The sequence below is a fragment of the Crotalus tigris genome, unplaced genomic scaffold (assembly GCF_016545835.1).
Source record: "Crotalus tigris isolate CLP2741 ecotype Arizona unplaced genomic scaffold, ASM1654583v1 scf7180000019478.12717781048:2074007, whole genome shotgun sequence".
Taxonomy (NCBI): Eukaryota; Metazoa; Chordata; class Lepidosauria; order Squamata; family Viperidae; genus Crotalus; species Crotalus tigris.
The window spans coordinates 1179271-1194267 of NW_024097560.1; the positions used below are offsets into that span (position 1 = coordinate 1179271).

General features: G+C 47.4%; 2 protein-coding genes and 1 long non-coding RNA gene across 5 annotated transcripts in view; 1 reads left to right on the forward strand and 2 right to left on the reverse strand.

The window, feature by feature from the left end:
- HECTD4 (HECT domain E3 ubiquitin protein ligase 4) overlaps nucleotides 1–6518 on the reverse strand; it is a 44939-nt gene extending 38421 nt beyond the window's left edge. For all 3 annotated transcript variants that reach the window (XM_039362483.1, XM_039362482.1, XM_039362481.1), the window contains exons 1-2: nucleotides 6228–6518; nucleotides 284–801 (exon numbers count right to left, since the gene is read on the reverse strand). In XM_039362483.1, the coding sequence (XP_039218417.1) occupies nucleotides 284–801; nucleotides 6228–6410 (701 nt within the window). In that variant the 5' untranslated portion in view covers nucleotides 6411–6518. The remainder of the gene's footprint in view (nucleotides 1–283; nucleotides 802–6227) is intronic.
- Nucleotides 6519–6612: 94 nt separating this feature from the next.
- Nucleotides 6613–11209, forward strand: LOC120316662. The gene is made up of 3 exons (XR_005559029.1): nucleotides 6613–6914; nucleotides 8133–8187; nucleotides 10921–11209. It is a non-coding gene; the product is annotated as an uncharacterized LOC120316662 (long non-coding RNA).
- A 962-nt stretch (nucleotides 11210–12171) lies between these two features.
- Nucleotides 12172–14954, reverse strand: RPL6 (ribosomal protein L6). Its single transcript, XM_039362479.1, has 7 exons — nucleotides 14840–14954; nucleotides 13961–14110; nucleotides 13614–13712; nucleotides 13356–13499; nucleotides 13223–13271; nucleotides 12799–12983; nucleotides 12172–12368 (listed from the first exon to the last, which is right to left on the reverse strand). The coding sequence occupies exons 2-7, from the start codon at nucleotides 14108–14110 to the stop codon at nucleotides 12216–12218; spliced, it is 780 nt and encodes a 259-aa protein (XP_039218413.1). The 5' UTR covers nucleotides 14840–14954; the 3' UTR covers nucleotides 12172–12215.
- Between the last annotated feature and the right edge of the window lie 43 nt (nucleotides 14955–14997).

A 14997-nucleotide genomic window follows, 5' to 3' on the forward strand; every position in this document is an offset into this window, starting at 1 on the left:
AAGGGTACCAAGAGCGAAGAAAAGGTCCTGGCCAGTCGCGCTTTGTAAGGATTGCCCCCCCAAACTCAAGGGAATGAGGACCCCCACCATTTCAGCTTGAAAGGGAAGGAAACACACCCCGATCCCTGTTCACGAGGCTTGTTCTCCTGGGCAGAACCTTCCCTGAAGGCCCAGCCAAGGCCTGCAGCTGCAGGGAGCCTTCGGGAGCGGGAGCTGGCTGGCCTTTGGTCTTCAGGGATCAGCCCATGAATGACTGTGGACGGGTACAAGCCCCCCCCTCTACCTGGCACAAGCCAAGGCCACCAGGGCAGCGGCGGCATTTTCCTTCTGCTTGCGTGGGATCTGCTGGCCGCGGGGGGAGGCCTCCTCCAGCCAGGAGCAGAGCAGAGCCTCGATGCCGTTCAGACAGTCTGCGGGCTCCTTGGTCAAGCTCAAGGGCTGGCAGTCCCGGAGGCAGGTCAGGAGCACCTCGGCGGTGACGTTGCAGAGGGAAGGGTCCGTCCTACTCTGGGACTCGATCAGGGGGAAGACCAGGAGCAGCCCCATGCGGGAGGTGAAGGGCGCCTGCTCCGACTGCTGCAGGAGGCCCTGCCGCTTGAGCAGGGCCAGGGCCTCCTCATCGCCCGAGCTCTCCCGCTCGTGCTGCTCCTCCAGGGCCAGCTGGCGCTGGGCGTTCCAGAGTCCCCGCAGCGCGTTCAGCCGGTACTCCAGCAGGCGGGCGTAGGCGTTGCTCTGGTTGCCGCAGACGGAGCGCAGGCGCTCCGACAGCTCCGAGGGGTTCTTGGTCTCGAAGGTCAAGATCTGGGGGGGGGAGAGAAAGGAGACGATCACGCCGGGGAAGGAATGCTGCCTGCGGCTCTTAGGAGAGCTTCTCCACATCCCTTCCTGGGTGAAGGTCAACACGCCGAGCCCAAAGCGATCTGGGAGAGAGAGAAAGGGCTCCAAATTCACCTTTCGGTGCAGAGTAACTGCAGCTCTGCAGGCTTTAGAACCCTGTTTCTCCACCTTGGCCATTTTAATACTCGGGGGTGGGGGGAAGATTTCAACCCCCCGACTTTCAGTTAGTTTTTTTCTGAGCCTTAGAAACTTTAAGACGTGCGGACTTTAAATCCTAGAATTGCATGCTGGCTGGGGAATTCTGAGAGTTGAAGTCCACACTTCTTAAAGTTGCCGAGGCTGGAAAATATTGAGTTTGCCAGGAAGGCAGAACGGAACCATTATTCAAGCTACTGGGTTTTCCTCTTATAGAATCCATGCTGGCCCTTGGCATGAATTCCCTTCTGGCCAGAATCGGGCTGCTATTTAATGGCTGCCCTAAGAAAAACACAAAGCTGGATTCACTTCTGAACTTACGAGTTTCGTCACTGCCTTAACTGCTTAAAAGCCTGAGCTTTTAAGCGGGGGAAGAAATACTATTGATCCCCTCATTTTACCGTCTTGCAAGAGAATGCAACTCTCTCTCTCTCTCTCTCTTTCTCTCTCTCACACACATACACGCACACACATGAGAGTGCCTTGATTAACGGCTGATTGTCAAATTTGGGTTCTGCCAAGGCACCATTAAAGCAAAACCACTATCCAGACGGATTTAAAATTTAGGATAATGTTACAATTCGCTTTAGGGTCGGTATCAGATATTTATGAATTCACAACATTTTCTTGGTTGCCTTTTACGGCTTGTAGATGACGTTAGATGACACATAAAACCAGGGCTTTGTTTTTTGAGCAACTTTAATGGCAAAGAGCAAGAAATAGGATTATTGAGAAAGGATTTCAAGGCCAATTAGCCAAATAAATACAAGCTGACATACATAGTTAACTAAATGCTGCAGACATTGATTTAACAGGGTCCAAACTCACAATGGGTATTAAAAATCCATTTGTTTTTCCAGTATTAAAAATTCACCATGGAATCCTATAAACTCTTAAGACTGTGCAAAATTTAACAGCAGCAGTTTCTGTTTTAACGTCCTTTAATAAGGAAAATGTTGTGATTTTGTGCAAGGAAATAAGTACTGGCAATAAGTTTCAAATGAATGGATTTCAACTCTCAGAATTCCCCAGCCAGCATGACGTTGAAATCTACTCATCTTAAAGTTGCCAAGGTTGAGAAACAGCGTTCTCAAGACTTTGCACATTTCCAGGGATTTGAACCCAAGATAATAATGAACAGATTTGGGTCGAACCCATCACAGAGCCAATTGCCTTACTCCTGTCTCATTCTTCTCTGTATATTCTCTGCTGACTCAGGATCATGGAGGACCAAATCCCCTGTTATTCAGGGTTAATTCCCCTTGTTTTTAAGAATATAAAGTAATGTACCATCACAACCAGTCCAGAGGCTTCTTGGAATAAAGAAGAGTTAGTGCATGTTCTCTCCCCCCCCCCCAAAAAAAACCCCTGAATAGACCAGATCTTCCAGCGGAGATGCTTGCTGTACTGGCAAAATCTATATCCAGGGAAGCACAGCAGAAATATCAATGTCTGAGAATATACCAGTGATGGGCCAGAGAGGCTCTTTTCTGTTATGCTGCAGCAAAATAGCCTCTACAGAGCAGGGGCTTCTCCATTTCAAACAGTCAATCCAAAGCTAACGGGAGTGTGCTAGAACAATCAATTCCACTCATGAAGAGGACTACACCACACACGAAGTAAGGGCAGGACAATTACTACTCTTTGTGTAGCCCCGTTAGAATTATTGGGGAGCCTACAAAGATCTCCCATTTAATCATGACCTCTCTAGGAAGCAGCACTCCTAAACTCTTTCCCCGTGTTCGTTGAGCAATGGAGCTCTCACCCATAAAACCTGCAGAAACAGCAAACGGGCTGCACATCAAAGAAGTTGGAATGGCCAGTGCTTATGTTAAATAAACATTTTAAAGGCAAAGGATTCCGAGTGATTTCCAGGCTGGTCTTGAAAAGCAAAGAAGAGGTTAGAGTTGGTTATGACCAGGATGGGAGACCACCAGGAAATCCCAGGACTGTAGAATAAACTGGGAAGTCAGTCCCCAAAGAATGCAAGAACAAATCATGTCCGCATTGAGGACGATGCGGTTGAGAAGAAGGCTGCCAACAATGTAAAGCTCTTATGCAGATCTATAGCACAGCCATAACTGGGACGCCATGTCCGGTTTTAGTCATCACATTTGAAAAGGCTATAAAGAACTGGGAAAATGTGCAGACCGAAACAATCAGGAGTTTGAGAAAAAGCTGGAACATCCGAGATTGACAGGAACAAAATGCAGAAAGGTAAAAAAAATAATGCACTGAGTGGAGAAAAGGGGCCTGGGAGCTGCTTTCTTCCTCCTCTCTCCAATCACTGGCAACAGGGGCCATTCAGCCAAGCCATTTAGGAAAAAAAGAGTTGGAACAAAAGCAGCTTTCCTTCACACTGTGCGCAATTAATCTGTGGAATTCATTACCGCCAGATATGATGAGGATGTGATATGAAGACGGCCACTGACAAGGGTGGCTTTAAAAGGGACTGGATAAAGTCACACTGAGGGATATTTGTCTCAAAGGCTCACAGCCACCTCTGCGTGGGGACAACCAGTGGCAGGGACCCCCAGGAGGAGAGGACTATGTCCCTATCTGAGAACCCCAGAAGCGTTTGATTGGATACTATGAGACGCAATCATGGACCAAGATGGGTGTTGGCCTTCAGGAGTCAAACTGAAACTCAAGAAACTTTATACATTTTGAGCTAAATTTGCAGAGTTGCCACATGTAATCTGGGGTGTGCCTTACCCAACCAAAAGATTTGGGATGATCCACTGCATTTTCACATGGGAAAAATGTAAATTTAGAGTCACGTGATAGTGAGAAGGGCAGCATATAAATTTAATAAGTAAGTTTGGTGAAAGGTTGACTCGGCCTTCCATCCTTCTCAGATTGGTAAAATGAGGACCCGGATTGTTGGGGGCTGGCTCTGTAAAACTGCCTAGAGAGGGCTGTAAAGCAACGTGAAGCAGTATATAAGTCTAAGTGTTATTAATAAACAGTAAAAATATTAACGGAAGCAATTAGCTGTATGCAGCAGCTTCTCTACCTGAGTGGCAGTGGACTATACCTGTGTGCTGCCCAGCTACTGGGGCCTTGTGGGCTGTGCTGGCTGGTGTGATGGCACCTGTACTCCAATTTATGTGTCAAACATCAGTTGGGGAGAGGCAAAGGAAAGCAAAGGCTTATCAATTGCTATTTACATTCCAGCACCCCAAATATCCACATTATCAGCTTCCATTCCACAATGTGTTTTCTAAACAATTGTAGAGATTGTAGAATTACCTTGAAACTACAGCATGCTCTTTGAGCAATTACTGCCCAGGGCTGTCATGTGATTAATCATCATTTAAAGCAGGCTTGCAGAACTAATGGGCTCAATTCTATTTCTGGATGCAAACTATATTGATGCAAAAAATAAAATAAAAAAACAACCCCAAGAACCATCACCTTCTGGATAAGTCCCACGAACGGTTCCACATTCTTTGACAGATCACAACAAAAAGAAGCAAAAAAAAAAAAAAAAAGCCTGTCAGCATTTATTTTAACAAAAGGCTTGTGATGTGTGGGCCAGTGTCATTCCCCCTCCCTTAGGAAACAATTCCTTCTCCACACGAAGCCGGGAAGGGTTCAGGGCAGCCTTGCCTCCTTCCGGGCAATACAATTGCGTTCCTTCAAGCTCCCTAAACAAACGCAGGTGACTGAGCATGAGCCTTCAATGCGGTGCCTGCTGAACCGTCCCCGTTTGGTTCACACCACCCAGCTTCTGACAAAGAACCTGTGTCACCGAGAGCCACACGGCTGGGGAAGAGGGCGGAGTGACGGAGGGAGGCGCATGAGAAAGCCAGAAGAGACACTGGCAGCAAGGGCTCGGCTGCCCCTATTTTTAGGAGAAGAGAAGCCGAGGTTGGCAAGCATCTTCCTTACTCTCCCTCGGCTTTTGAGCCATCCTGGTCAGCTCAGCCCAGGAATATACACAATTTAGAATAAGGCAGGCAATTCAGCAGAAAAACAGGAATAAGAAGAGGACCACCCTCGATTGAGGGAGAGGATTCCCCAGGGGAAAAAGGGAGAGGAGAGAGGAGAGAGCAAAGGAGAGCTCCCAACCTCTGGCCTCTTCTGCTTCCTTAGTGCTGAATCACCTTTGCGACAGCCTGTCAAGAAATGTGGATACAGACAGGCCTGCCCCAGTGTTTACATGCTGCTTCCTGCTCTTGGACCCGCTGCTGATTCCCTACCCCACATCTTGATCCTGCTGGGCTGAAACCCTCCAGGAAAGAAATCAGTGCTGCTCTCTAGCCCCCCCCCCCCATGCGGGTCCCTCGTCCCCCTGTGCCTGATTTTCCATCCCGGAGTACACCAGTGCCCCTCCTTCATCCTCTGGCCTTCCAGAGCTCGTCCTTCAACCACTCTTGGTCCTCCCACCTGTTTCTCCTCACTTGGGGCTCCAGACATCTTCCCTGTCCAAGGGCAGCGTCTCCAATCTGCTGGCCAGGTTTTGCCTGGTCAGGATGACCTTCGCCTTGGGCTCTTCTTCCTTCTCTGCCTGCCTTGACGTTCCGTTTGTCTTCCCATCTGCCCTCCTCATCCCATCCTTCCCCATTCCATCACCTTTACTCCAGCTCCTTCAAATGGAAATGCTCCCTCCAGAACATGGTTTGATGATCCACCATCCCCAGCAGGTTGGCTGCCCAGGTTGACATCCTCCCTTCAATAAATCCCTGACCTGGGTACATCTTCCCAGAAACAGATGTTGGAAAATCACTCAGTGGGCTATGAGACTTCCTTCCTTCCTTCCTTCCTTCCTTCCTTCCTTCCTTCCTTCCATCTCTCTACTTTCCTTCTCTCCTTCCTTTCATCTTTCTCCTACCTTCCTTCTCTCTCCTTCCTTCCTTTCTTCCTTCCTTCCTTCCTCCCTCTCTCTCTCCCTCCCTCTCTCCCCTCCCCTCCCCTTCCCCAGCTGCCTCAAAGGGACCCCAGGTGCCATCTTTGGCCCCCACTCTTTTAACGAAGGGCAGCCCCCCCATCTTCCCCCGGCCTTACGAGGGGCAGGGGGGAAGGAGGCCGAGACGATGCCTTCCCTCCCCCCACCGCCTCCTTCGGAGCGAGGCCGGGGCCGCTTCCTTCCCTGGGGGGGCGCAGCGACTCCCCTCAGAAAGGCCTAGCGACCCCCCCCCATTGTTCGAGACCACCCGGGCTAACCCCCTCCTCCGCCTCCCCCTTCTCACCTCCAGCTCGGTGTCTCCGGGCTCGGCCACGCCGATGATCTCGCTGGGCAGCTCGGCCAGGTCGGTGACCCGTATCAGCCCGTCGTGGAGGAAGATGGTCTCCTCCTTCACCGACAGCCACTGCGCCGAGTCGGCGGCGGCGGCGGCGGCCGCGGAGCCCGAGGCGCCGGCCGGGGAGCCCATCCGGGAGGCGAGGCGGCGGGGACGGCGGCACCGGCCTCCCTGCCTGCGTCCCTCCGTCCTGGGCGGCGCGGCGGTGGCTGAGCGGAGCCGGAGATGCTCCGGCAGGCCGGGCGGCGGGAGGGGGAGGCGGGAGGCGGCGCCCTCAACCCCCCGCCATGATGGGGGCGGAGGCGGAGGCGGGGCCCGGCCGGGGAGGCGGAGCCCTCTCACGCGCCCAGCTGACGGCCGGACGCCATCTTGGAGGGGCGCGAGCCGCCTTCCTCCGACGGGAGGGGGAAGGGGGCCGCGCGCAGCGAGAGGCCGAGGCGCGCGCCCGCCTACCCCACCCCTCCGCCCACTGGGTGTGCCGGAGCTGGACCCGGCGCCGCCCATTGGCTGGCCGCTGATGGACGCGACCGGCTTCCCCCCTCCCGGCCTGTATCGCGTCAGAGCGCGGCTGTGGCCGCCGGGAAGGAGGTGAGGGCTGTCGGCTCTGCGCCTCATCTAAAGAGGAGCATTGCAAGGGTGAGTGGGATGGGGGCAGGCCAGCGGCCTCTTCTTCCTTTTGTGGCGCGGGTGACGGATGTCAACCGTGATCGTTTTAAGAGATGTGGACTTCAATTCCCAGAATTCCCCAGCCAGCTTTCTGGCTGGGGAATTCTGGGAGTTGAAATCCGCAAGTCTTAATGCGGCTAAGGCTGACAAACAGTGATATAGTGGCAAAGTGCCAGGCCCCAAACCAGGAGCCGATGAGTTCTAGTCCCATCTTAGGCGTGAAAGGCATTTGGGCGAGTCCCTCTTGGACAAGCCTACCTCACAGGGTTGTTGTGGGGCAAGGGAGGAGGATCATACATATTCGCCTCTTTGAATTATTTATAAAATAATAAATGGATAAAAAGATCTAAAAACAATTTGTGTGTGTACAGCAATGTTTTTTTTAAAAAAAAACTTTTGGAAAAATACCGCTGATACTTATAGTGGAAGGATATATTGATATTCCCCTAGTGTTTTTTAAAATGTTCAGGATTGTAGCTGGGGATATAAAATAAAAAAGTTGGTTTCATCGTTTCTTTGCACCGTTTTTGTTTGCATGCAGTTAATAAGATTAATCAAAATATTTGGTCTGTGCGCTTCACATAATAAAATACCCCAGCTGATATTTAATCGGAGACCTTCATTTTCAGCAGGATAAACTGGAAAACAAACCTTGCTTAAAATCATTTTCATGGCCACGCCATGTTTTCAGAGAATGGACATTTAGTCACGAAGGTCAGAGGCAGGCAAGAGACCAGGGTCAAATCCTTGGTTCAACCCAGCACTGTCGGCTCTTTCAGCTCTGACACATACATGTCAAACCATGGTCAAAGCAGATATTGTTCGAACTGATAAATCAGGTTTTTTTCAATGATGAACAATAGCAATAGCCACACAGGCAGATTCAGGAACCACCGTTGGAGGTAAAGCAATGATCTGACAACTGAAATGAAGGTGTTGCTGTTCACTTCTGGAAGATACTATCAATAGGATGACTGCCAAGCAAAGAACCAAAAATAAATTCTGCCCTTTGAAAAAAATTGTTACAAAATATGCATGGGTAGGTCAGTAAAGATCTGGAAGACACGCCATTGAAATTGTTCTAAATAACCACAGAGGTGTTATAAATGGATTTTGTGGTACTTTAGAGAATTATCTAGGAAATTATTTTGGATGGTTAATAAAATTATGTATTATTTGTCTTACCAGCTAATTTTGGCTGCTCTTGTGGGATAGGTGCAAAGGCTTGGTCACAGAAACTACAGTAAGTAAACTTGATAAGCTTTATCTTGCAACTTTATCTAACAAAGCATAACTTTGGGAACACTGGGGGCTATCAAAATGCTGTGTTCAAAACAGCATAATGAGTATGCAGGCTTCCCACTGAATCAACACTTATCTTATAATCAAAGCCTTAAACAATTTAAACTATCAACACAGCCTGCTGGAATATGCAAATTTTCCTGCTAGGATTGGGCTGGTTGAACAATACAAGAGAACATCTGGTCAGCTGTACAATGTATTTTTATTTCAGCAACTAAAATAAAATTCAGCTGCATGAGTCTTTAACACACCACCCAATTAATTTTTTTATAAAATTTATTGCTGCTTAGCTTTGTTAGCTGTAAGAAAAATAGCCATGTACATACTTGGAACTGTTTTGTTTATAATGTTTATCATTACCAGAGGTGTGGTGATGAGCAGAGGAAAGGGAAGCAAATAATGCTGGCTGAGGAATTCTGGGAGCTGAAGTCCACAAGTCTTAAAAGTTGCCAAGATTGGACACCCCTGCTTTACACTGTATTCATATATTGCCCCCAGAATACAGGAAATAGGTCCCACCCAATAGGGCACTTCTGAATATAGAAGATCCTCCTCTATATGGTGGTCTTACTGTTTTGTTTTGTTTTGAATTTGGAATGGTATTCAAGAATTTGTCTTTCACTTTAAATTGTTTTGCCGATCACTTTCTGCTTGTTTCCATTTTGTGGCTCAGCTTCACAAACATTTTAGCTGTTGTAACGCCTCAACTGCATCATTAGTGGAAAGCTATGCATATTGACGTCTATGGAGATTCTCAAGACATTCAGGTCATGATTGTCCCAAAGATGCTTTTTCAAGAGGCAACTGGACTTTCTTGCAAGTCCAGTTGCCTCTTGAAAAAGCACCTATGTAGGTTGACCCTAAATTAACATGCATTTACATAGGGTGAAATATCACTGCATAATGGGATCACCGAGGCCTTCAGGGAAGTGCATTTGAGCTTGAGCTGACAGTTGATAAATTGGGCAGGGCTGAAGTCTCATCACCCATCACTACTTTAACTATGACTTTACCTTTGATTACACTGAAATGACAGGATATTACCTCCCTAGAAAAATCATCTCAACATAAAGGATGATACAATACATCAGCATTTAGTAACACCTATCTAGGGAGGAAGTAATTTACAGCCCTGTGATCCCGATTAGTCCTACCTATGAAACACAGAAGAAAACAATGTACTGGAGGACTACAATATACATTTTAGTGGTAAGAGGTTAGCATAATATTGATCTAATGTTCCCGTAACATCTACAACTCAGTTAAAAACAAATTTAGTGGTTTAATCATCTCTAAATAATCTTGGCTTGAAAAACTTTTAATATCCGCCTTTTATTTGGCTTTCGAAAAGTTTGGAAGAGAGACCCATGAAATCCAAAGAGCTTCCTAATGAGTAAACATGTGTGGATGTTTTTTTCCCCCCAAAGCACCTAATATGAATTTATTTATATGATGGAAATAGTAAGTAACTATTTCACATAGTTTTAAGGATTATGTTTATTTTATAGGTTTTACCTATCGGTTCACATTGAACTAAGCCTTAAATTGTGATCTACTAACTACAATCACTAGGTTCAGCCAACACGGCGCATGAATCCTGAATCAAGGATTCTTTTCTCATCCTGTTTGACTTAAAATGCTTTGCTAATGGCTCAGCACGACCTGATACATGGCAAAATCCTGTCTCTGGGGACAAATACCATCTTTCTACGGCTTTGCTTAAAACCAAAAAATATGCAAAGTTCCTTGTATATATTTCAAATCTGTTGGAGAGAAAGAGAGGTATAAATTCAATACAAAAGTAAATAAGCACTAATGTTATTTTTCCCATTCTTGATTTCCTGTACAATAAATCAATGGCACACTTGGTAGTTATGACAAATACTTCCCATAAATCTCTGATTTAGGCCAATTCTTTGGGGATGGAACCCCCCCCAAATCATGTTTCTCTTTTACCACAATCCAGCCACTTTTCATGCCAGGATAATTTTCTAAATATAGAAACCAAGATATTTTCAATTAGTGTTCATTACTTTAACATAGAACATGAAATTTCAGCCAGTTACGATGTGGTCGGAATATGCTGTGAAACACTTGTATTAATTACTGAACATCTTGGATATTTTAATGAAGCTCTTCACTTCTAGTTTAATCAAAGATAAATTTTTAAATTGCCTCAGGGTACATTTTCCCCAAATGTACCATGGGAGTGGGGTGAGTCAACCCTAAAATTAATGGAAAGCTTATGCCTTCCACTGCCCAATATTTTAGGGGATATAATGTGTTTTTTCAAACAGAATTCTAGAGTGTAATGTTGCTGAGTCAATTTAGTCACTCATCCTAGTTGCCTAACCTCCTGCCATGGGAGCAATTAGCACTGCCAACAGCCAACAACATGGCTTGGTCCAATTCATCCGGTCTCCTGCCTCTCCGTTGACTGGCCTACAGGAAACTGAAGGGCGATTTCCTGTCATTTTCAGATTGCTTTGCTGAGCACTCACCCACACAAAGCAGCAGAACAGGCTCTGGTGTCTGGGGAGGCAGCCTGCCAGGCGCAGCTCTCGGAGCAAGGGAAGGAGCTGAGCTTTTTGCACAGACCTCACTGACCGATTTCCCCACTGAACAGCAGCTGCTTTAACCACCATTCTCACTTTAACCCAGTTTATTCTGACAGGGGATTTCAGCAGAAGCAGCCTTGGCCTCTGAACGACCCCAGCCTGCTTTAAAGCTCGAACTGCCTGCTTTACCTTGTGCCTGACTTGATGGGAACCCAAAGTGCGTCAAGCTCCTTGCAACCCTTCATTGCACATCCACTACGGAATCACGAATAGCTCTCTTGGCGAGACTCCCTCCCATGAGACCGATAAACCTCTGCAGGCTCTTCTGCAGAACCAAAGTTTGGCAGAAGATGGGTGCCTATATAAATGCTTTAAATAAATGAAATAAAAGCACGCTCAAATGTTGTCATGGTTCTGAGTTTCTGTGAAACTGACAGTCAGCTGGAGAGGCAATCCGCCCAAAATTTCTTATCTCTGTGAACCATAATGATGGCTATATTAGGTATACCAGAATGGTTGGTCCTACCCCACACACTGTAGTCTTCTAAATGGTAGCCTGTTAAGTTAGTAACCGGCTGGATTCCCACAACCTTCTGGACCATAATCCAATAAAAACACGATAGCTTAGTCTTAGTGCAACACATGAAATGAGCTAGAGATCCAGCAAATGAACCCAAAAAGTAAGATTCAGACTGACATCTGTTGAGGGGACACCTAATTGGGGAAACTGGATTACATGCTTCTTAAATTGCTTGTGGCATTATGGCTTTCTCAGATCACAAAACATTATTTTCCTCATGTAATCTTTAATTAACACAATTGCCTTTTACAAGGCGATTTGATCTTTTGGTTGAAAATTTAGTGCCTTTGCAAGGCTGTGATTCAAGCATTGCACACGAGCTCCCTCTCCTGACCAAACAATTCCCCCCCCACACACACCATCTATTTACTAAGCAAGTTGAACATGGACACACAAATACCTCAAATGATCTGAGGCTGGGTCAGGACTTCAGCACAGCTATAGCTTTACCCCATTGGCACTGAAGCATAGACTAACAGTTGGCGAAGCTTAGGGACGACCTCTAAAGCAGTTGCCTACAGAGCTTTCCTTCCATTTACTAAACCGAGTAGGTGCAAATTCTGCCCATGACTGCTTCAAACCAGTACTCAAAGATGATGGGAAGAGGAGAGGAACCTCCTGAAAACGGTGATGGCAAATTCTCGTCCCATCTCAAGAAAGAAAACCACGATCAGACACAAAACAGCAGCAAATGCGCCTTCCCGTTTTCAACCATAAAACCAATGTTTGCTTACGTGCAGACAAACCAATATATAATACAATCAAATAAAACCAGCAGAGCTTTTAGTAATTTTTCCCCCAAAAAATTTTACTGTAATATTTTCAGACTATTTAGAAGACCAATTTGTGAGGATAAACTCCATTGGAAAGTGAAAAGGTTGAGCGCAGGTAGCCTCGGAGCTGAGGGACCTTCTTGATGATTGGCAGAAGCTGAGAGTCCACCGTCTTCTGGTCTGCCTTACGCTGATCTGCAATCTCGTATTTCTGGAAAAACAGAAATGCTACTTCAGTCATTTGTTCCTTTGCCTGTGGCTGTACTACGGGGATGCTCCTGGCTTTCCCCACTGGATTTCTAAAGGCTCTCTAAACAGCCACCCCCTTCTCCTTGCCAACATTATTGTACAGGGCATCCAAAAGAAATGTTTTGCTTTCCTAACACCCTCTTGGATACAGCTGTATCACCTAAACCATTCTTCAGATTTTGATGTAAACATTATTTAGGAAAAAAGGTCATCAAGACAAGTATTAAAGATGTCCTCGTACAAGTTTCTCTTTAATCTGCTTTTTTAAACGCAAAGATCTTGGAATGATCTTGAAAATTTGTCTACAGGTTCCAGACTGCCTCCTGGTTGGCTTTTGAGTTATGCAGAATACAATCTCGGAAGCACACTCAAGGCTATAGCTCTGTACATACCACTTTTTCAGTGTCAAAAATTTCGCCCTCTTGATGTTTGGGCTTACGCAGCTTCTTCTTCTTGAAATAAACGTCACTGAGGTGCTTTGGAACTTTGACCCCAGAGATATCAACCTTCGTCGAAGTGGCAATGACAAACTTTTGGTGAGCTCTGCGCAGAGGGACACGGTTGATAGCCAAGGGCCCTGAAACAGAAGACAAAAGAATGTACACGGAGACCTCAAACTGGCAGAAAACTCTTTACTTCTTCCCAGCTTGTAAAGAGCCTCCTCCTTTAGGAGACAGATCTTTTACTACAATTGTTTGCTACCTTTTTTCTTTTTTTTAACTAAGATTTCTTATGCGGAATGGCATAACGTTAAGAATTAAAAACACTAAGGATGACAGAAAAGAAACGGAGGCTATAAATATAAGATGAGCTTACCTGTTACAAGCAACAGTCCACTTCCAAGCTGCTTCAAGAAAACCACACGCTGGAAACCCAAACACAAGAGGAGAAAGTTAGTCGTCTGAATCTCTGCCTGCCTCCAGAATGCTCCAGACAAGAGGCCCATTACCTTGCCCCTGTGGCGGCCAGTGAGAAGGACCAGCACCGTTCCTGGGGTGATTGAACTCCGCAGCCTCCTTTTGTGGAGGGCAAAATTCTTTTTGCCATGGCTCAGGAGCTTACGGGGAACGTCCTCTGTAGGGTAGTATCTGGGCTGCAAGGAAGAAAGGCCTGAATTCAGAACCCTCTAAAGAATCAAAGCAACCTCTTGAACACAGAGGAGGACAGGAACTCTCTCGGCCGCATAATTTAGGCCACAAGCTCTTACCATCTTGCGAAGTTTGACCACCCGCGTGCCTCCGTTCTTATCCCCCCCAACAGTCTTTGTAACAGTGGCTGCCACCTTCTCTTTCTTCTTCTTTTCTATCTAGGGGAAAAAACAACAGCAAAATTGGTAGCACATCATGGCATTCTTGATACGACAGATTAAAATCAATTGGTTTTGAAACACTCATCTTCCATAGATTAATCCAGTGTTTCTCAACCTTAGCCACTTGAAGATGGGTAGACTTCAACTCCCAGAATGCCCCAGACAGCATGGTGTACTCAAACCCATAGCCCCATCCACTGGGCTAATTATCCAGCCTTAACACTAAAGTCCCCATCGTCTTATACCTTTGTCTCTGGCGCGTTGTACTTCCGCTTGTACATGGCCTTCCGGGCGTACATGGCTGACCGGGAATATCTCCCGATCCCTCGGGCCAGCACCGGATTGCGGCTGGCATGGACCTTCCGGACCCTCCTGGTTTTCTTCTCGCCTGCCATCTGACAAAAAAAGGGAAACATCTATTAGACCCTGCCTCTCGGTGCCCTCCCTCTCAAGACACAATTCTCCACTTCCAAAATGTTGCAAACCGGTTGCACAGCTTCACCAGACTCTGACACACGCGCTGTTTTTGCAAATATATGGCCAGTCCACAAGGCAACTAACTTTAAGATAGAGGCACTCTCTCTAGTTAGGAAGCATAAAGGAATGAACTGCATTTCAAGCAGAATCTTGCCATTTATGGAAGTCCCTTAATGGAGGCAAGCCTGCATTCTCATCAACGACTTGGAAATCTCAACCTACAGAAAGGCCAGCTTTTCCGCCCCGTGTTCAGAAGCCGCCCCATGCACGAGCCCTCCAGGAGAGTCGCAAGGTTGGGGGATCCGCCACTCGCTGCGGGCAGGGACGGAATCCGCTTCCCGGCCAGGGAAGGCGGCCATCCTAAAGCCCGGGGCCAAAACCATTCCCGGGCGCCTCCTCCTCGCTTTCAGCTGCGCGACGCTTCGGAGTAATACGGCAGCCCGGGGAGAGCCAGCCGGCCTTCTCGGGGATACCGCCGGCCTAATCTTTCGCTCGCCCCCGGCGGAAGCAGCCCAGCGCCGCCCGCCCAAAGCCCTCGAAGCATCCCTGCCCGGCCCGTGCCCAGCCCGGCGGTTCTCTGAGGCGGATGGCGGTGGATACGAATGACAGGCCCCGGGAGGGAAGCGCCACGGCCACACCATCCTTACCTCGGGCAGAAGGAAAAAGAGGCAATATCCGGGGCCTGGGCGCTGAAGAGCAGGCGCGTGACGTCACCGGGCGAGCCCGAAGCACTCTGGGAGAAGTAGTTCACCTCGCCCTCCCGAGAACTAACTCAGAATTCAAGCGATTTTCCTCCCTCATTCTT